This window comes from Emys orbicularis, chromosome 19 (genome assembly GCF_028017835.1).
Source record: "Emys orbicularis isolate rEmyOrb1 chromosome 19, rEmyOrb1.hap1, whole genome shotgun sequence".
In the NCBI taxonomy this organism is placed as follows: domain Eukaryota; kingdom Metazoa; phylum Chordata; order Testudines; family Emydidae; genus Emys; species Emys orbicularis.
Window position 1 is genome coordinate 21,457,314 of NC_088701.1, and position 20,427 is coordinate 21,477,740.

Sequence of the window (20,427 nt, forward strand, 5' to 3'; positions counted from 1 at the left end):
ACACACACACACACACACACACACACACACACTCACTACCACACCCACCCACTTCTGCCTCTTGATACAACACCCAGCTTAGGGCTGCCTGGCCTGGCCCTCCTGGGGGAGAGAATGCCCCCTGCCAGCAGCCCCCCACCGCACCCCTCCCCATAGCACTGGGGCCATGCCCCACACCGATCCCAGTTCCCATCTCCATGTGCTAGACGGTTCCCAGCAGATGGTGCCCCCGGCCCTGTCACCACCACACCTGCCGCCGAGCCGTAGGGCCAACGGGGCCGGAAGGGCGAGCTGCAGCCGGCCAGCTGAGGCCTGGTGCCGTCTACACTAGCATTGTGTGAACACGTTTGAATGACAGCTGTCCTGTAGACGTGGCCAGGGAGGGGGGATACCAGCTCCTTGGCCTGGGGGGGATGGGGTGAGGTCCTGGCACATACCAGAGGGCTGAGGGGGAGGGGGAGACAGAAACAGCCCCTCCCAGGGCGTTCACTGAAACCCACCCTAGGGATGGAAAGTGCTAATGGTGGGGGGAGGGGGCAGCCCAGAGCCAGGAGATAAGGCAGCACAATGGGCTATTTGCATACAATGCCCCGCACCCACCCTGGGGCTCATCAAGGGCCTTGGGGGTGGGGGAGGGGAGGAGAGCTGGGGGAGGGGCAAACCTGCGATGGAGTGGGGAGGATTCAGAGCCTGGCTGACACCCAGCTCCCCCCTCCCCGCCCCATACATGCAGCACAGCACCTCCTCCTCCTGCCAGGCTGGGGCCCATGTGCCTGCTGGGCACTCGCTGTCCTAGCTGCTCGCTCACCGTATCTCACCACCTGGGAAGCGCGGGTGGATGCCAGCCCCTGTCTGGCTCCAGCAGCCACAGCCAGGCCCCTGCCGGGCAGTGGACAGGGATGGGGGCAGCCGGGCACCATCCCCCAGGCCGGACACACGGACGCGGCACAGGGCGCCACCACCCCCCAGGCCGGACACACGGACGCGGCACAGGGCGCCACCCCCCCCCCCAGGCTGGACACACGGACGCGGCACAGGGTGCCACCCCCTAGGCCGGAAACACGGACACAGGCGAGCGTCACCCCCCAGGCCGAACACACGGATGCGGCACAGGGTGCCCCCCCCCCAGGCCGGATACATGGACGCTGCACAGGGCATCACCCCCGAGGCCGGACACATGGACGTGGCACAGGGTGCCCCCCCAGGCCGGACACACGGACGCGGCACAGGGTGCCCCCCCAGGCTGGACACACGGACGCGGCACAGGGTGCCCCCCCAGGCCGGACACACGGATGCGGCACAGGGTGCCCCCCCCCCAGGCCGGATACATGGACGCTGCACAGGGCATCACCCCCCAGGCTGGACACACGGACGCGGCACAGGGTGCCCCCCCCAGGCCGGACACACGGACGCGGCACAGGGTGCCCCCCCAGGCCGGACACATGGACGTGGCACAGGGTGCCCCCCCAGGCTGGACACACAGACGCGGCACAGGGTGCCCCCCCAGGCTGGATACATGGACGCTGCACAGGGCATCACCCCCCAGGCTGGACACACGGACGCGGCACAGGGTGCCCCCCCCAGGCCGGACACACAGACGCAGGCCCTGTCTCAGGGCCGGAGCCCGTTCTGTGTGGAAGGAGGCAGCCAGCTGGTCAGTCTTGGCAGAGCGGAGCCTTGGCAGACCTTGGAGAAGGGGGGGGGGGATATCGTCTGTCTGTCTGTCCATCCATCCTGCTGTCATTCTGTCCATCTTCCAGTCAGTCTCTCTCGCTTTCCCGCAGGTGCCCCTCACCGGGGTATCTGGGAGCAAATGCTAATAACGTCACTGGCTTCAAGCGGGTCTCTGACCCACCTCCCAAGCCAGGCATGGGAGAGTTGATGCTTCATTCCCCCCTCCCTTTCCCCGGAAGGGGTGGTCTGTGGGGGGATCTCTGGGTGCCCTTTCCCACCCCCCACTGTAGAGCCGCTGGGGGAATCTCCAGCATGTCCGAGACACCCGGGAGTGTCCCAAGGCGCTGGATACGAAGTGAGCCACGCAGCAGTGAGCCCCCAACAACCCGGTGGCCACCTGATCCTGGGGTGCCAAGTGGAGGGGATTCCCGTGGGCCCCTCCCCGCGTCTGTATGGCCACAAAGCAGGAAGGGGCCGGTTGGGGTGGCCACTAGACAGAGAGAGGCAGGATGGCCCAGTGGTTAGAGCCAGGAGGGGCGTCCTGGGCCCTTGAACTGGGCAGAGGGCACTGGGCAGAAGGCAGGGGGCGTCCTAGACCCACAAACTCCCTCCCCTGTCCTAGATGCAGCCAGCTCTGGGGTGAGTCCCGGGGCCAGGCCCTGCAGCTGGGCTGGCATGTCACGTACCCAAGAGGAACCATTTGCTGCATCCTATGCGCTCATTCCCCTCCCCCGCGACTCCCTAAAAACCCCACCTCGCGCTGTACCTTTCAAGAGATAAAACGAGCAGCCGGGGCTCTTCACACGAGCCCAATCGGCCCCTTTGCATCCATAACAAGTGGCCCAGCGGGGAGCCCGGCGCTTAAAGGAGACCCAGCCAGACCCCTTTGAAATCCCTCCATCTAGTTTAATGATTGGTTCGCTCCCGGACTTCAAAGGCTGCCTCCCCTCCGCACTCCTGATTGGCTGAGGGGGCAGCCCCAAAAAAAAAGTTTGCGCGCAGGGGGAAAAGCGCAAAGATGCGGCCGGGGGAGAAGCGGCGGCTGGAGAAGGAGAATGACGCCTGCGAGCCGCGGCGCGCCGCGCTCCACGGAGCAGCCCTGAGCCCCCGGCCCTGGCTAGCCTGGGCGCAGCGCGCATGGACCCCGGCTCCCGGACCCCAGCCCCGCTGCAGGTAAGGGGCGTCCCTTCCGGCCGGGAACGCAGGCGATCTCCCGGCTCCCCGCCCCGCCGAGGGACCCCCGGTTCCCAGCTGGAACGCTGCGTGCGCCCCGGAGAGCTGCGCCCTTCCGTACCCGAGTCCTGCGCCCTGCGACGCAGGGAGGCGAACCCGGTGCTGGGGGGATGTAGTAGCCCTCCGAGGGCCCCGATCCTGAGCTGGGGGCAGGTCGCTGCCCGGAGCCGGGGGAGGGGGGCAGCAAAAAGAGGCGATTCCCACGGAAGATCCTCTCCGTGCGCTTTGCGTCGCTGCTGCTTAGCCTGGCACGGGACAGGGACCGTCTCCTGGTCCCCGGCCCGCCCTCTGGATCCCTCCCCCTCAGCGCTGAGCCCAGCGGAGGGCAGCTAAGCCTCGGGCTGTGCCTCTGTGTTAGACCCTCGTCCCTTGGGCGTCTTCCCCGGGTCCCCTGGGGCCTAGCGGGTCCGTCCCCCGCAGAGACACATGGAGCCGGCCAGCCGCGCCCGCTCGCTCGCTCGCTCTGCCGGGGGCTCCGGCGACAGGCTGCTACCACCGCCGGGTCCTGGGCCATGCCTGGGCTGCCCCGAAAAGTTTATTCTCCCAGAGGGGCTGGTGGGGAGCCCTGGCCCCCTGGAGCCCAAGGGACCAGAACCCGCCAGCGGCTGATGTTACCAACCTGGGGCTTGGGCTCCGGGCTGCACACTGGGACAGGCAGACTAGTCACCAGCTGTCACGGGGTGCTGCGAGTCCCAGGTCAAGCACCCACGACCCTCTAGCCTGTGACAAAGTCAGGGGGAGCGGAGCGCTGGGTCCTGCTCCCTCTCTGGCTAGGGTTGGGGGGGGGGGTCATGAGTCACTCGGCAGGGCCTCTGCTATCTGGAGCTGCTCCCCTCGCCCCTGCCCCTGCGAGAGCCTTCTCCTCTGCAGCCCCTGCCACCCGCCTCTCCCAGGGCTCCGGTTCCCCTCAAACCTCAGCCAAGCCCCCTTGTCCCATTTATAACGGAGTAGGCTGGCTCGCCCCTCGCAGGCATCCGCACGCTCGTGGGCGTGGGATACTGCTTGTGCGTCAGGGTGAGCACCATGCTCAAATCACTGGTGATACGGGATGCACGGCCAAACCACTGGTGATACGGGATGCACGGCCAAATCACTGGTGATACGGGATGCACGGCCAAACCACTGGTGATACGGGATCACGGGGCGGTCTCAGCATCTCCCTTGTGGTGCAGGGGCCGGGGCTGCCTAGTGAAGATCCCCCAACCTCTGGGCCGGACTCTGCTCCCAGACACAAGGGTGAAATCCGGAGTGAATTCAGTGGGGACTCCAGAGCGCCGCCCATGGGACCAGGCTGGGGACAGGCAGGCGAGCCCTCCTATACTGCAGCAAAGCAAAGTTCTCAAACCCTAGGAAGAAACACTCCAGGATCTCCAAGGTCAAACATCTCCTGGTGGAAACAGAGACATGGAGCCCCGGAGACTGCCCGAGAACAGACCCTGTTGGGTATCGCGGGCTGCCCGTGCCAGGCTCAGTCTAACCGCCACCCCGTGCAGATGGGCTGGGCAGTCGTGCATCGTGGCTTGGGTTAATAACCCAGCTTTGCAAACGCCTCAACTTTCTAGTCACCCCAGGGGCTGCCAGTGACACAGACAGAGGTGACCTGCTTGGCATCTCTTAGGGCGCAGGAGTTGGGGGCTGTGCCCTGCGCCAAGCTGTGAGCCCGGACGCTGGCCACCGGGAGGGTATAATAGACTGGGATCTATTCCCACCCTGATCAGCCGGGGGATGGGGGGGGGAAGCCCCACCCCCGAGGCCTGACCCGCCCTGGGCAGGGCACACCCACAGCCGCTGGCACAGCTGCCAGGGCAGGAAGAGGAGTTTGCACCTCCAGACCCCCAGCTCCCAACCCAGAACTCCACTCAGGCAAGTCTATGGGGCTCCCAAGTCTGAGCGGTGCCCTGAGGTGTACCCAGCGTTCCCGGGGGGTCACCCAGGAACCGCATCCAGCCTCCCGCCCCCACCCTGGCTCTCTCCTGCGCCCACTGCCTCTCCGGGCAGGAAGCTGGGAAAGGCAGGAGCCGGCTGGGTTTGGGGTGGGTCAGTCCTGCTGGGGGAGCTGGTGCCCGGGCACAAATAGGGGCCATTCGCATCAGAGGCTAATGAGCACCTCGGGCTGCGGGGGGGGAGTTCTGTTCTGTGGGGCCCTGGGCACCCCCTAGAGGCAGGACTTGTGGAGCTGGGAGGGGGGGTGCCCCAGGTGGGTGACGCTGCAGCTTGGGGGGCCGGCGGTGGCTGGGGGCGTGTGATGCTGTGATGGGAAGGCAGGTGGGTGATGCTCTGGCAGAAGAGAGGGTTGCTGTGGCTGGGGGGGGCAGTCAGGTGACGTAGGGGCTGGGGGGTGACGCTCTGGTGCAGGGGTGGGAAGATGCTCAGGCTGGGGGGGCAGGTGATGCAGGGGCTGGGGGTGATGCTCAGGCTGGGGGGGGCAGGTGATGCAGGGCTGGGGGGTGACGCTCTGGTGCAGGGGGTGGGAAGATGCTCAGGCTGGGGGGCAGGTGATGCAGGGGCTGGGGGTGATGCTCAGGCGGGGGGGGGCAGGTGATGCACTGGCTGGGGGGGGAAGATGCTCGGGGGGGGGGGAGATGATGCAGGGGCTGGGGGCAAGCTGCAGGGAGTGGTACTGGGAGGGGGGTTGTTCTCACTGCTAGGCCCGGCCCTGCCTGACTCCGGCTCTCTCTGCCCCAGGACAGGACCCCCGTCTCCTCCCCTGAGCGAGCTGCTCCCCACCACCCCTCCTTGGCGTTCCTGGCAGCGGCTGCGGGACCCTCCACTGCGGACTTTCCCCCGGCCGCCTATGAGGCTGTAGGTGGCCCTGTTGGGATGTTTCAACTCTGGAGCAATGAGGTGCCGGCCGGCTCCGGGCTGAGTGCCCACACCATGGCCTTTGGGCTGCCCAAGGCGCAGTACCCCGGGTACGTCGCCCCGGGCTCTCCCCTGACCCCACCGGCCGAGCACACCTACTCCTTCGAGCTGTCACCCGTCAAGGTCCTGGCTCCCCAGGGGCCGCCCGGCTCCTCCTACCACTTCCCTGAGGCTCAGGACTTCCCCAGCTTCTTGGAGAGCTCTGGCGGCATGGCCCCCCGGCCCCTGGGCCCCGGACCCCCCAATGCCCCAGCTGCCCCAGGGGGCCACGCGGAAGATGCCCCCTGGTGGAGCCTGCAGCAGCCCACCTCGGGCAACCTGCCTGCCTTCCACCTGAGCCGGCCCCTGATGCTGGGGCCACAGCCCCCGCTCCCAGCCCTGCTACACGGCTCCCCCAAGGGGCTGCTGGGCCCGGCCCGGCGCTGCCGGCGCTGCAAGTGCCCCAACTGCCAGGCGGGCGCCGAGGAGCCGGGCAAGAAGAAGCAGCACCTGTGCCACTTGCCGGGCTGCGGGAAGGTCTACGGCAAGACGTCCCACCTGAAGGCCCACCTGCGCTGGCACGCGGGCGAGCGCCCCTTCGTCTGCACCTGGCTGTACTGCGGGAAGAGCTTCACCCGCTCGGACGAGCTGCAGCGCCACCTGCGGACTCACACGGGCGAGAAGCGCTTCGGGTGCCAGGGCTGCGGGAAGCGCTTCATGCGCAGCGACCACCTGGCCAAGCACATCAAGACCCATCAGGGCAAGCGGGCCAAGGGCAGCGGGGCCCAGTTGGGCACCATCAAGCAGGAGTGAGGGGGCTGCGGACGGTGGGGGGGGGGCACAGCGCAGCTGCTATTGGGGACAGACCTGCGGGGGGGAGGGAAACTGAGGCACACGCTCCTGGTCACACATACAAACACTCCACGTTGTGGGCACGCACCTGGAGACACACGGCTGAGGCAGAGCAGGTCCAGCCTGGGATCTGTGGGAAAGGTCCCAAATCCGGCCGCTCAGGCCAACTGGGAATGTTCGAAATATCCCAGGTGGCCCTGATCACGCGGCCCAAAGCGCTTGGTTCCTCCAGGGTGGACCCTAGCGTCTCCATAGTGCTGGGCGGGTTTTCCCCAGGCAGCCCGCGGCACAGCCAGGGCCATCCCTCTCCACCGGAAACTTTGAGACAGAAGCCGTGAGACGTTTGGAGTTTGGCATTTCCCGACAGAAAACATCGCCTTGGGAAAACTTTGGGTCGAAGAGACACACACACACACACACACACACACACACACACACCCCAAGCACCCCGGACATCTGCAGAGACGCCCCCCCAGAGCACCCCGGCCACTCACAGAGATGCCCCCCCGGACCACCCCGGCCACACACAGAGACGTGCCCCCAGATACCTGTGGAGACGCCACCCCCGGAGCACCCCGGACACCCGCGGAGATGCCCCCCCCAGAGTGCCCCCAGCCATCTGCAGAGATGTCACCCGGACACCTGCGGAGACGCCCCCCCCAGAGTGCCTGACTGCGGAGACGCCCCCCAGGAGTCTCAAATTTGCACAGCGCGTTCCCTCTGGAAAAGCCAGTCCTTGTGACCCAGGGGGGTGTGGGGACCCCCCGCCCCAGGCCCCCTCCCTTATGGATCTTCAGCAGGAACGATGGAGCAGCCAGTCCTGGGACCGCCAGCCCAGCTAGCGGTTGCATGGGGGGCAGGGGGGTTGGAGGTGGCTAGAACTAAACACAGGGCACTGAGACCCCCCCTGTCCTGGGGGGGCCTGACGCCTGGACCCCAGAGTGAACATGGGGGCAACTGTCAAATCCCCCTTCCCCCGCGGGCACCCACGCAGTCACTGTGACATCACAGCGTGCGAGGTCACACACACGCTTCTGACATCAGCATGGGGGGGGGGGGCGGCTCCAGGGGGCCAGGCTGTGCCCCCTGCCCCATGTACAGCGCTTGACACCCATTAAATGCCTGACACCGCCCCAGCCACTCTGGTTGGTCCAGTCTCTAGGGCCCCGGTGGGAGGGAGTGGGGGGGACCCCGACCCGGCTGAGATGGGGGTCGATGTCCAGAGAACGGGGGCAACCCTGGGGCGCTGTGAGGCACCACCAGAATGTGGCCACCTCTGGGGGGGGAGAGCTGCACAGGCGAGGGGCTGAGCCCACGTGATCCCCCCACTCCCACCCCACCTGCGCCTTTGGGGGGACAGAAGGTGCTGAGCCCACATGGGGTTCTGGGGGGGAATGGCAGAGCAGATCCCCCCACTTTGGGCCCACAGCGGGGAGGGCTGTTTCAGGGAGCACATTTTTTGTGGGGGGATCCAGAAATCCCTCGAGGGGGGCTCATTCCTGGGGGAGCTGTGGAGTGGGGGGGGCAGAGCCAGCAGGTGGGTAAACACTCCCCCACCCCCTGCAGGAGGGGGAGCTGGCCCTGAGATCTGATCTGTCTTAATGCCCCCCTCCCCCCGTGGCCATAAACAGGAAAGGAAAGCCCCCCCCACCCGTGTCCCTCACTCAACCCACAGCCCCCACCCCGTACCCCCAACCTGCAGCCCCTGGCCCTGGCCCCCTCTTGCCCCTGCCCCAGCTCTGCCACTACCCCGTACCCCCAACCTGCACCCCCCCACTAGTCAACACCCTCCAAGCTAGCGGCTGTGAGTGCAGGATGGGGCTGTAGGCACAGTCCGTGGGGCTTCGGGGGCCCCTCCTGCTGCTTCTCTCTGGCGAAACCGGGGCCCCACCTCACAGCCTTGCCTGGGGCGCCCTGCTGCCCTCCACCTCTGGAGCCGGGCCTGACCCTGCCAGGGGTGTCAGCAGCGTGAGGAGGTGCTGCCCCCATGCCCTGAGCCCCGGGGGGCCCTGTAGTGCATGGCGCTGCCCCTGGCAGCAGAGCCCATGCCCCGGAAATGGGCCTGCCCCACACAAGCGCGAGCCCTACACGGGACCGGGCTCCTACGGATGGGGGGGCTGGGGGCTGCCCCCCCAGGAGCGCAGGAGGTGCTGTCACCCCCTAGAGGCCGGGAGTGGGGTGGGGCTCCGAGCTCAGCCAGTTTTTCCCCATTTGATAAACCAAAAACTTTATTATTAAACAAAATAATTCCCATGCTCCCCGCCCGGGGCCCGGCAGCATGCATATACAGGGGCCTGCGGGCCCGGGGGGCGAGCCCAGGGGGGCCCCGCATTGCATTCCCTGGTCCAGAAAGGGGGCCTGATTCCCATGGGGAGAGGTGAAGCCTGGGAGAGAAGCCACCTTTGGGCTGGGCGGCTGGGCCAGGCTAGAAGGGTGGGGGGGGGGGCGGCCATGTTGCAATCTCTGGGGCCAGAGATGGGGGGTGGGAAGGGAAGGGACCTGACAGCGTGGGGCTGCTAAACGTTCCCCGGGAGCAAGGAGGGGATGTCTGGGAACACCCCCCCGCCACAAAGCAGGGGGAAGTGGGGGCCGCAGCTGGGGGTCAGGGCGACGGGATCGGGGTCCGGCTGGGTCCAACCCAGCTCCCAGGCGGGGGCAGAGGCACCCTTCCCATCTGTTCAGAGCCCCATTTGCCCCCTCCCCAGCACCCCACTGCCAGCCCCATGGCAGCTCCATGCACTGACGGGTCCTGGGTGGGGGAGGGGCAGACCCCCGTGCCCCCCTCAGTATGAGGGTCCTTGGCCAAAAGGAAGGTGCTCAAGGTCACGTCCATGGTCCCTGCCTGGCTGCCCCTCCTCCCAGGGGGGGCAGCGTGGGGTGTGGGGCTCCAGGTCTCCCCGGCTTCACTCCAGTCTCTGAGGGGGGGCCCAGCCATTCCTCGCGGGTCACTCCTTGGGCTGGGAGGGGGCAGCAGCCTCCAGAGTCCCCAATGGGGGGAGTGGGTCACAGCTCGTCTTCGTCGAGTTTGGCAAGCCGGGCGCTGGGGGTGTCGGAGCCCGGCTCGGGGAGCAGGCAGCCTGCCCCCCTCAGGGCCTGCCAGGGACAAACGCAGCAAGAGTCAGCCCCCCACCCCCAGCCAGACTGGCCCTGCCCCCCAGCACTCCTCTGCCTGCCCCAAAGCTGGCCCCTGCTCCCCAGAACCCGCGGTTCCCCCCCCAGCACCACCAGGCCTCAGCCCCGAACTCACAAGAGCCAACCACAAACCCCCAGTGGACGGGAACCATTGCAGATATGGGGCTCGGGGGGCTGCGGGTTGGGAGTGAGGGGCACTGGCTGAGCTGGGGGGGAGCCCAGGGCTGGGAGAGCAGGGGGCTGCGGGTCGGGATTGGGGGAGGCACTGGCTGAGCTGGGGGGGAGCCCAGGGCTGGGCTGGCAAGGGGTTGTGGTTCAGGATTGAGGGGAACTGGCAGGGCCCAGCGAGACCCTATTGCAAAGCAGGAGCAGAAGAGACATTCCCCGGCGAGCCCCCATTGCCCCAGCCCCCCCACACCTGCTCCCCACCCCCCAGCTCCAGCCCTAGAAGTCGCATGGCCCTTATTGATCTGTTCCCATCACTCACCCCAGGGGGGGGCTCGCCTGGCTGGGGGCCCCCGGGGAAGTCGAGGCAAACATGGGCCGGGGAGGCCGTCCTGGGCGCAGGGGAGCTCTGGCTGCGGGCGGGCTGCAAGGGAAGCGCGAGGAGAAGTGGACCCAGGAGTCCTGGCTCAGGGAAGGGGCTTCCCGAGGCTGGGCTCCCCAGACCCCGACTTCAGTCCCTGCCCCCTATCTCAGCTGGGCCCCCCAGACCCCAACCTCAGTCCCTGCCCCCCGCCCCTTACCTCAGCTGGGACCCCCACACCCCGACCTCAGTCCCTGCTCCCCACCCACTACCTCAGCTGGGACCCCCAGGCCCCAACCTCAGTCCCTGCCCCCCGCCCCCTACCTCAGCTGGCCTCCAGACCCCGACCTCAGTCCCTGCCCCCCACCCCCTACCTCAACTGGGCCCCCCAGACTCCAACTTCAGTCCCTGCCCCCTACCTCAGCTGGCCCCCCAGTCCCTGCCCCCCGCACACCAGTCCCCCCAGTACCTCAGTGGGCGGCGGGTGGCTGCTGGGCAGGTAGATGGAGGGCAGGGAGGAGTTGTAGGCCCGGAAGCCGGGCCCCGTGTTCCTGTCCATGGAGGCGGAGGAGTGGGGGCGCATTGGGCCGCTGGGTGGCGATGCCCGCGGGGCCCCCGCCCAGCCCAGGCTGTGGGACTTGCTCTCCCGCCGCTGGTACTCGATGGGCGACTGCAGCGCTGTGGGGGGGAACCACACAGGGCATCACACGTGTCACACGCTGCACAGAGCCACATGCACGCTCACACGGCACACGGGCTGCACACACCTGGGGGACAGCTTCCCTCCCCTGACCATTCTGGGAACCTCTCACCCTGCCGGGCCCTAGGCAGGGCAGATAAGGGGGGAGGGGGGAAAGTGCACCCAGGGGGAGGGGGCTAGGGCAGCCTGTGGGCGGAGCTGTGAGCGGGACATCCCAGGGGCGGGGCTGTGGACAGGGCAGCCTGTGGGCGGAGCTGTGGGCAGGACATCCCAGGGGAGGGGCTGAGGGCGGGGCAGCCGAGGGCCGGGGGAGGGGCCGGGGCAGCCCCGGTGGAGGAGTGGGGGTCACCTACCATTGAGGAAGTCGCGCTGGGTCTCCAGGATGTGGCTGATGTCGGCTGCCCAGGCCCGGGCGATCTCGGGGGCCGCGGCCTGGAGCACGTAGCGGACGGTGCTGCGGTCGGCGCCCCGCGACGTCAGGGCGAACTTGCAGAGGTCGTTCTCCACGCCCTCCTCCAGCCCCAGGCAGCTGACCTGCCGAAGGGAGCCCGGACTGAGAGGGGAGCCGGCCCAGCCCCCCGCCACCAGCTGCCCCCTCCCCCCAGGGGCCTGGGGCCCACACTGGAGCGGGCAGGCGGAGGCACAGCGGGGGGCGCTCAGTTCCCCTCGAGGGTACCCTGGCTCTGGTCCCAGTCCCCCTGGTGCAGAGGACCAGGGGGGGCTCCCAGGCGTGGGTCACAGGGCGGGGAGGGTGCAGTGGCGGGGAGCGACCCCCAGGCGTGGGTCACAGGGTGGGGAGGGGGCAGTGGCGGGGAGCGACCCCCAGGCGTGGGTCACAGGGAGGGGGCAGTGGCGGGGAGCGACCCCCAGGCGTGGGTCACAGGGAGGGGGCAGTGGCAGGGAGCGACCCCCAGGCGTGGGTCACAGGGCGGGGAGGGTGCAGTGGCGGGGAGCGACCCCCAGGCGTGGGTCACAGGGCGGGGGAGGTGCAGTGGCGGGGAGCGACCCCCAGGCGTGGGTCACAGGGCGGGGAGGGTGCAGTGGCAGGGGGCTGCAGGGGCCACAGCACATGAGGTCCCAGCCCCTCACTTCCCGCTCCCTTTGGCAGCTGCCCCTGGGAAGGTGCCTGCGAACCCCATTTTGCCCCCTTTGCTGTGTGTGTGTTGGGGAGCAGGTCGTGGGTCCTGCCCCGCAAGATGCTCCCAGGGTTTGAGCTCTGGACTGGGCACCAGCTTCCAACCATTTGGGTCTCACCAAAGGGGGTAGGAGGCTCCTCTGAGAGGCGGGACTTGCCTGTGTGGGCGGAGCTTCCTGAGGCTAGGATGGGGTGAGGCCTGCTAGGGGTGAGGCTCCCTGGTGGGGCCTTGGCTTGCCAGAGGTGGGGCTCCATGGGTGGGGGCAGGGCCAGCCAGGGGCGGAGCTCCATGGGTGGGTGTGGCCAATTAGAGGTGGGGGCGGGGCCTGCCAGGGGCAGAGCTCCATGGGTGGGTGTGGCCTGCTAGAGTTGGGGCGTGGCCTGCCGGGGGCGGGACTCCATGGATGGGGTGTGGCCCACTAGAGGTGGGGGCGGGGCCTGTCAGGGGCGGGGCCCGCTAGAGGTGGGGGCGGGGCTCCCTGGCTGGAGGCGGGGCTCCCAGCCGTACCTTGATGCTGCTCTTGAAGAGGTAGGCGGGCGTGGCGAAGGCCTTGCGCCGCTCCAGCGGCTCGCTGAGGATGACGAGCTGCTCGAAGAGGAAGACGCGTCGCTCCCTGCAGCGCGGCAGGAACCCGCCGTCCTGCTCCGTCACCCAGAAGGTGTCCTGCTGCAGCAGCTTCCCCTGCGCCGTCAGCTTGCCCTGGGGGTGGGGGGTGGGAGGGGTCACGTGGGGGCCAAAAGCACCCCTACCCCAGCCCCCCCAACTTCCTGTCACCCCCCTGCGCCCCACCAACACCTAACCCACCCGGCCAGCGCCCCCACCTGACCACGCCCCAGCCCCCCATCAGCACCCACTCCATCTGGCCAATCAGGGGACAGCCACAGCCCCACGGGACCCACTGGAGTGCTCAGGTTCGGATCCCAGTTCCAGGGAATTCTTGGGGGAAATTGGTGCCCCCTGGTGGCCACTCGGCGAACAGGCGAGAGGGCAGAACGCAGCCAGGAACCGGCTCGGCACCCTGGAATATGGGCAAAGAGCCATGCCCCCCACCCAACACCCCACAGGGACATGGACCCCTCAACCCCCCCCCAGTGGGCACAGACCCCCTAATCCCCCCCCACATCCCCGGGTCCTCAAGTGCCCCTGGGGGGGCCATGGCAGGCTGATAGCAGAGCCTACTCCATCCCCCTGCGGCGGGAGCAAAGGCTGCCCCAGCACAGGGCCTACGCGTGGGGGGGGAGACAGTTGATTGGAGCCCCCCCCCGCCCCCCAACTCCTACCTCAAACCCCTGCAGCCGCCCCACGTTCATCATGTCGTTGCAGCGCTTGGGCACGAAGCACATCACCTCCACGGCTTTCTGCGAGGCAAGGGGGGGTGAGAGCCGGGGGGAGGCCCTGGGCCCCGTGCGCCCTGGGGGGCAGGAGCTGCAGATACTTGGGGCTGCAAGTCAGGAGTGAGGGGCACTGGCAGAGTTGGGTGGGTTATCCCCAGACTCGCCCCCCCCCCCCCACTGCCCATGTAATGACCCAGTTGCTTTCATTTTCCCAATGGGAACTGAACCAACCCCAGGATGAACCTCCCTGGCAAACACCCGCTCCGGTCCCCATGGAGACGCTGCCCCGTGCCCCCTCCGGTTCCTACGGAGACATTGCCCCTTGCCCCCTCCGGTCCCCACGGAGACGCTGCCCCGTGCCCCCTCCGGTCCCTCCGGAGATGTTGCCCCTTGCCCCCTCCGGTCCCCACCGAGACGCTGCCCCGTGCCCCCTATGGTCCCCACGGAGACATTGCCCCTTGCCCCCTCCGGTCCCCACGGAGACGCTGCCCCGTGCCCTTTCTGGTCCCCACGTAAAAGCTGCCCACTGCCCTCCTGGTCCCCATGGAGATGCTGCCCCGTGGTCCCCCGGTTCCCATGGAAATGCTGCCTGCTGCCCCCTGGCAACCTCACCCTGTCCCCATGGAAACGCTGCCCAATCCCCCCGACAATGCTACAGGACTGGGATGGTGCATTTTCAGAAGGCGACCCCCAGCCCAGTGGGGCCTTGCCCTGGGCAGAGGCTTGTGGGCCGGGCGCCCCCCAGCTCCCGGCTCTCGCCGGCCCTACCTCCAGCTGCTCCGTGTCCATCCCGGCCTTGCTGTAGTACTTCAGGAAATCCTGGGACGCAAGAGAAAACAGGACTGAGGGATGGGAAAGGGGGTGCCCCGACCCCCCCCAAGGGGCTGGCAATGGCCCCAATTAACCCCCAAGCAGATGGCATCCCTCCTAACATGGACAGGGCAGGAGGAAGAAGCAGATGGCTCGTGCCCCCTGGCAGTGTGCCAGGGCAGGACGCTAGGGCTGGGAGCCTGGTTCAGAGCCACCCTGTTCCACTTGGCTCACAGGGCCGGGTCCCCAAGACGCTGGGTTCGCTGCTTTTTACACCAAGCCTTCAGCAGAACCCAGAGCAGGTGTTTACGCTCCCAAGAAGCCAGGGCTAGCATGGGGGCTAGCAGGGGGCTGCGGGTCGGGGTTGAGGGGCATCGCAGAGATGTTGGGATGGCTCTGGGCCAGAGTGTGCCCAGCCCTGGGCAGCCTGGTGTGGGCAGCTGGCTCTGGGGCGGAACGCCTCTGGCCCTGGGCAGCCCGGTGTGGGCGGCTGGCTCTGGGGCGGAACGCCTCTGGCCCTGGGCAGCAGGGTGTGGGCGGCTGGTTCTGGGGTGGAGCGTCCCCAGCTCTGGGCAGCCTGGTGTGGGCAGTTGGCTCTGGGGCGGAACGCCTCTGGCCCTGGGCAGCCCGGTGTGGGCGGCTGGCTCTGGGGCGGAGCGCGGCTGGCCCTGGCAGACCTTTCTCACCTTGAGCAGCAGCTGGTATTTCATGATCCTCTGCACCGGCTTGATCAACAGGTCATTGAGCTGCAGCCTGTGGCCCAGCTCCTGCTTCAGCTCCTGGGGAAACAGAGGCAGCACATCAGCCCCCTCGTGCTCCCCACTGGCCAGGGCTCGCCCACCTCCAGGAGGGTCCAGCCAGGGTGGGGGGCAGATGGGGCAAACTGGGGTTCTGGCTGGGGCAGTAAGTGTGTGTGGGGGTCAGACGAGCCGGGGAGCGGTGGGGGTTGGATGGGGTGAGCTGGGGTCCCAGCTCGGGGAGCGAGGGGGGGTTGGATGGAGTGAGGTGGGATCCTGGCTGGGGGAGTGCGGTTGGGGGGGTTGGAAGGGGTGAGGCAGGACAGCAAGAGGGGGGTCAGACAGGGGGAACTGGGGAGCGAGGGGGGGTCGGATGGGGCAGGTTGCAGAGGGCGAGTTGGGGACTGGGGGGGGTCACCAGAGTCCCACCTGGGGGGGGGGTGTCATAGAGGGGCCGGATGGGGAAGCCGGGGTCCCCTCACCTCAAAATAGGAGTCGATGTACTCAGAGACAATGTGCTCCGATTTGGGTTTGTTCTGGCAGTAAACGACGTACATGTGCAAACGGCGCTCCTGGAAGGGAACGGGGGGCAGGTGACAATGGTCCCAGGCACACGCCTGCACACGCCAATGCACGCCACAACATGCCCCACACATGCGCACAGCCCCCAACACGTGCCAGCCCATGCAACCACACGCTAATACACGCTGGAACATGCTCCCGCGTCTATCCTCGCAGGGGGGTGGCTGATGCCCGCTGGGACCTGCAGCAGCCCCCAGCGGAGCCGGTATGCCCAGCAGTTACGTGACCACAGGAGAGGTGGCAGGGCCCATGCAGCACCATATGGCAGCCAGCCCCACGGTGCGGGGCCCTTGAGATGTGGGGGAGGAGGCAGGGGGGCAGCATAGATCAGGGGTGCGGCCCTCACTGTATGAGGGGCAGGGCATGGTGAGGCGGGGTCCTCGTGGCAAGACCTGTGGGAGGGGCAGAGGCCATGTGGCGTGGGTGGGGCGGGGCTCCCTTGGTGTGACAGGGCAGGACCTGGGCCCCCACGGCACGGCGAGGCGGAGGGGTGGAGTGGAGTAAGCAAGTCATGAGAGGGCAGGGCCTGCGTGGGGCAGAGCCCTGGGGTGTGATGAGGTGGGTCCTTGTGGCATGGTGGGACCTGGGGGCAGGGGGGCGGGGCCTGGGGGCAGGGCGGGGCCAGGGGCAGGCTGGCGAGGCAGGGCTGGGGGTGGGATGGGGCCTGGGGGGAGGGTGGGGGTGGGGCTTGAGGGCAGGGGCGGGGCCAGGGGCAGGCTGGCGAGGCAGGGTGGGGGTGGGGCAGGGCCTGGGGGCAGGGTGGGGGCGGGGCCAGGGGCAGGCTGGCGAGGCAGGGCTGGGGGTGCAGTGGTGCCTGGGGGTAGGGCGGGGGCGGGGCCTGGGGCAGGCTGGCAAGGCAGGGCTGGGGGAGGGCTGGAGGCAGGGCGGGGGCAGGGCCAGGGGCAGGCAGGCGAGGCAGGGCTGGGGGGGGCTGGAGGCAGGGCGGGGGCGGGGCCAGGGGCAGGCTGGCGAGGCAGGGCTGGGAGGGGCTGGGGGCAGGGCGGGGGCGGGGCCTGGGGCAGGCAGGCAAGGCAGTGCTGGGGGGGGCTGGAGGCAGGGCAAGGGCGGGGCCAGGGGCAGGCTGGCGAGGCAGGGTGGGGGTGGGGCAGGGCCTGGGGACAGGGTGGGGGCGGGGCCAGGGGCAGGCTGGCGAGGCAGGGCTGGGGGAGGGCTGGAGGCAGGGCGGGGGTGGGGCCAGGGGCAGGCAGGTGAGGGGGGGCTGGGGGGCGGGGCCTGGGGGCAGGGCGGGGGTGGGGCCTGGGGCAGGTGGGCGAGGCAGGACTGGGGGTGGGGCGGGGCCTGGGGGCAGGGTGGGGGCGGGGCCAGGGGCAGGCTGGCGAGGCAGGTGTGGGGCTGGGGGGGGCGGGGCCAGGGACAGGCTGGCGAGGCAGGGCTGGGGGGTGGGGCGGGGCCTGGGGCAGGTGGGCGAGGCAGGGCTGGGGGTGGGGCAGGGCCTGGGGGCAGGGTGGGGGTGGGGCCTGAGGGCGGGGCCAGGGGCAGGCTGGCGAGGCAGGGCACATGCAGCGACGCCCAGGACTCACGTGTTTTATAAAGAGCTGCGCCAGCAGGTCCGGGTTGTGCAGACATTTCTCCAGCTCTTTAAGGAAGTAACTGGGGGGGGGCAGAGAGGGCTGAGAACCATGGGGCAGACCCCCACCGACCCAGGCCCCCCCCAACCCCCCAGGCAGCTGGGTGTGCCAGGGGCCCAGCGCGCGGCCTGGCACGGGCGCACCACAAGGGACCACATCTGGGAGAGGGCAGAGCAGGGCACCAGACGGCTCTGATCCTGGTCTCCCTGATCCTGCCAGAGCCCGGGCACCCCCCTGCAGCGGGCGGAAGGGGGGGGCGCTGCAGAGATCTCTTAGGGGTATATCTGTGTGCCCCCCTGACCTATACGTGGGTGGGGGGAGGCAGCCGGCCTGGCCCTGGCAGCACAGGGAGACCCAGCCCCTGGGACAAAGCGTTGGGGGGGGGTGTCCCTGGGACCCACGCAGGGGGAGGGGGGCTGGGGGGGCGTCCCGTCCCCCGACTCACTCCTTGTGCCAGTCGTAGATCTGGTGGATGTTCCCGAAGATGATCTTGTCCTTGCCCTCCATGTCCTCGGGCACGCCCCGGGCACGCATGGTTGCCATGTAGCCCTGGGGGCAGGAGGGGCGGGTTAGCGGGGAGCTGCCGCCGTGGGGCACACAGGGTGGGGCTCTGCTGCTGCCCAGACTGGGGCAGGGGGAGCGGGGTTCCCGGTGTGGGGGGGCAGGCCCCCGGTGGGAGGTGCTGGGCCAAGGGAGAATCATCTACTCACCCCAGGGAGGGGCCGTGTTCCCGGGGCAGAGCTCGGGGCTGAGGGAGGGGTCTGGGGGGGGCTACCCGGGGGGGCTCTAGGACTGGGCCTGCTGCTTGCTGTGGGGGGCTGCCCAGGGAGGGGGGCCCTAGGGCTGGTGGCTGTCTGGGGAGGGGGCCCTGGGGTGGGGGTGCTGCCCGGGAAGGGGTCCCTAGGCTGGTGGCTGTCTGGGGAGGGGAGCCCAGGAAGCAGGGGGCTGTTGGGGGAGGGGAGCCTGGGGGCTGGGGGCTGTCCGGGGAGGGGGGTTCTGGGGGGGTTCACACCTCCACTATCTGGCCCAGGTCCTCCACGTACATCTTCTCCGTCTCCACGAGCTCCGTGAGGACGAACCTGCCCACGGGAGGGAACGGCCACGTCTGAAAGCGGGGAGGGGACGCAGCCCCTTGTGAGACCCCCCCACATCCATCCTCCCCGTCCCGCCCTCGGCTGCCAGCGGGAGACGCCTCGGCCCCCTCCCAGCTCAAGCCCAGAGCGATGCCGGGGAGGGACCTAGGGTCCAGGTCGCCCCCAGCCCCAGGATCCGTCCCTAGCAAAGCCCTGCATGCTGGGAACGCAGCCTCTGCTCCAAGCGCCCCAGGACTCCCCAGCCCTGCCCCTGGCACCCACAGCCCTGCCCCTGCCCGCTGGTACCCCCCACCCAGGAACCCTGCCCCTGCCCGCTGGCACCCCCCACCCAGGAACCCCCGTCCCTACCCCTGGCACCTCCCCCCAGGAACCCCCATCCATGCCCCCTTGCACTCCCATCCAGGAACCCGATCCATGCCCCCTGGCACCTCCCCCCAGGAACCCCCATCCCTGACCCCTGGCACCTCCCAGTCAGGAACCCCCATCCCTGGCACCCCCAGCCCTGTCCCGCAGGCGCAGCGGCTCCACTTACATACTCTTTTCTAAGGCACTCTTTCTCTCCTCCTCACTCGTTATCTCTTCCGGGGGTTGCCTGGGGAGCTCTTCAGGGGGGGCCAGGCCTTGGGGGTCACTGGGGATATGAAGGGGGCTGGGGCCCTGCCAGGGGGAGGGGAGACACAGTTAGGGGGCATGGAGCATCCCTGCCCACTCCCACCCAGGCATTGGCAACGGGCCTCGAGGCTGCTGGGCAAAGAGCCCTGGGAGACCCTGCCAGGTGGGGGGCGTGGGGGCCCGTGGGGAGCAGGGGCAGGGGCCCAGCACCTCAGATCCGTGTGTCAGGGGCAGAGCTCCCCCATCGACAGACGAGTTGGCGCCTGCCCTGGAAGGGGCCCTCGGGGGAGGGGCATGGAAAATTCCAACCACCTCCCCCCAGCACCCCAGTTGCTGAGCCCGCCAGTCACTTCCCCCGAGAGCCAGGACGGGGCGGGGGGCACCTCCCATGTGAATGCGAGTGCACAGGAGTGTGTCTGCTTGGAGCACCTGTGTGCACGTGGGGGCACATCTGTGTGTGCAATGGCGTGTGTGCGGGGCCTGTCTGTGCATGATGTGACGAAGTGGGACTGTTCTTAATGTTTTCCTCAGTTTCCCCTATGCAGTTCTTAAGTATCTAGGGGGTGGGATAAGGGTGTATGGTTGCTGCAGAGCAAAGGGCCAGGGTACATAAATGCCCGACACTCTGTCTCCTGGCAACTGATGGCCTGGGCCTCTCCTCTGCAAAGGTGCCAACTGAAGGTGTTGGAGACAAAGAGATCAGGTGACCTCCTGGCCTGGGAAAGAGAAAAAGCCCAGAGAAGGAGGGGCTGGACAGGGGTGGGAGTTTGGAGCTAGCTGGGGACTGGAAGGGAGGGCAGACGGGGGTCTGCCTCGCTGGGCCCCAGAATGGACCCGGCGGAGGGGTCCCGTTCGCTGGACCTACAAGCTCTGTTTTAGACCATGTTCCTGTCGTCTAATAAACCTCTGTTTTACTGGCTGGCCGAGAGTCACGTCTGACTGCGAAGTGGGGGGTGCAGAACCCGTAGGCTTCCCCAGGACCCCGCCTGGGCGGACTCGCTGTGGGAAGCGCACAGAGGGGCATATGCTGAATGCTCCCAGGAGAGACTCAGGAGGTGAAGCCGTGTGAGCTTCTTGCCCTGAAGACAGTCTGCTCCGAGGGAGAGGAGGCTCCCCAAAGTCCTGACTGGCTTTGTGGGGAGCAGTTCCAGAGCATCGCCCGGGGACTCCGTGACACATACGTGTGTGCAAAGGGGTGTGCATGGGGTGTGTCTGCATGTGCACAGGGTTTGGGGGGGAGTATCTGAGTGTGCACAGGGAGTGCATGGGGCGTGTCTGCGTGTGCACGGGGTGTGTGTGTCTGCGTGTGCACAGGGTGTGCATGAGGCATGTCTGCGTGTGCATGGGTGTAGGGGGCATGTCTGGGTGTGCACAGAGTGTGCGTGTGGCGTGTCTGGGTGTGCGTGAGGCGTGTCTGGGTGTGCACAGGGTGTGGGGAGTGTGGGTGTGCATGGGGCGTGTCTGCGTGTGCATGGGTGTGGGGGGCATGTCTGTGTGTGCACAGAGTGCGTGAGGCGTGTCTGGGTGTGCACAGGCTGTGAGGGGAGTGTCTGTGTGTGCACGGGGGGGTGTCTG

At 68.3% G+C, this 20,427-nt stretch overlaps 2 protein-coding genes across 2 annotated transcripts in view; one reads left to right on the forward strand and one right to left on the reverse strand.

Moving 5' to 3' along the window:
• Nucleotides 1-2,692: 2,692 nt before the first annotated feature.
• On the forward strand, nt 2,693-6,561 carry LOC135892076 (transcription factor Sp5-like). The gene is made up of 2 exons (XM_065419769.1): nt 2,693-2,847; nt 5,598-6,561. The coding sequence occupies exons 1-2, from the start codon at nt 2,693-2,695 to the stop codon at nt 6,559-6,561; spliced, it is 1,119 nt and encodes a 372-aa protein (XP_065275841.1).
• Nucleotides 6,562-9,603: 3,042 nt separating this feature from the next.
• ARHGEF25 (Rho guanine nucleotide exchange factor 25) overlaps nt 9,604-20,427 on the reverse strand; it is a 28,039-nt gene continuing 17,215 nt past the window's right edge. The window contains 11 exon segments of the mRNA XM_065419516.1: nt 9,604-9,693; nt 10,220-10,321; nt 10,728-10,936; nt 11,312-11,492; nt 12,602-12,793; nt 13,375-13,452; nt 14,197-14,247; nt 14,925-15,017; nt 15,458-15,547; nt 17,099-17,168; nt 17,592-17,695. Of these exon segments, the coding sequence (XP_065275588.1) occupies nt 9,604-9,693; nt 10,220-10,321; nt 10,728-10,936; nt 11,312-11,492; nt 12,602-12,793; nt 13,375-13,452; nt 14,197-14,247; nt 14,925-15,017; nt 15,458-15,547; nt 17,099-17,168; nt 17,592-17,695 (1,260 nt within the window).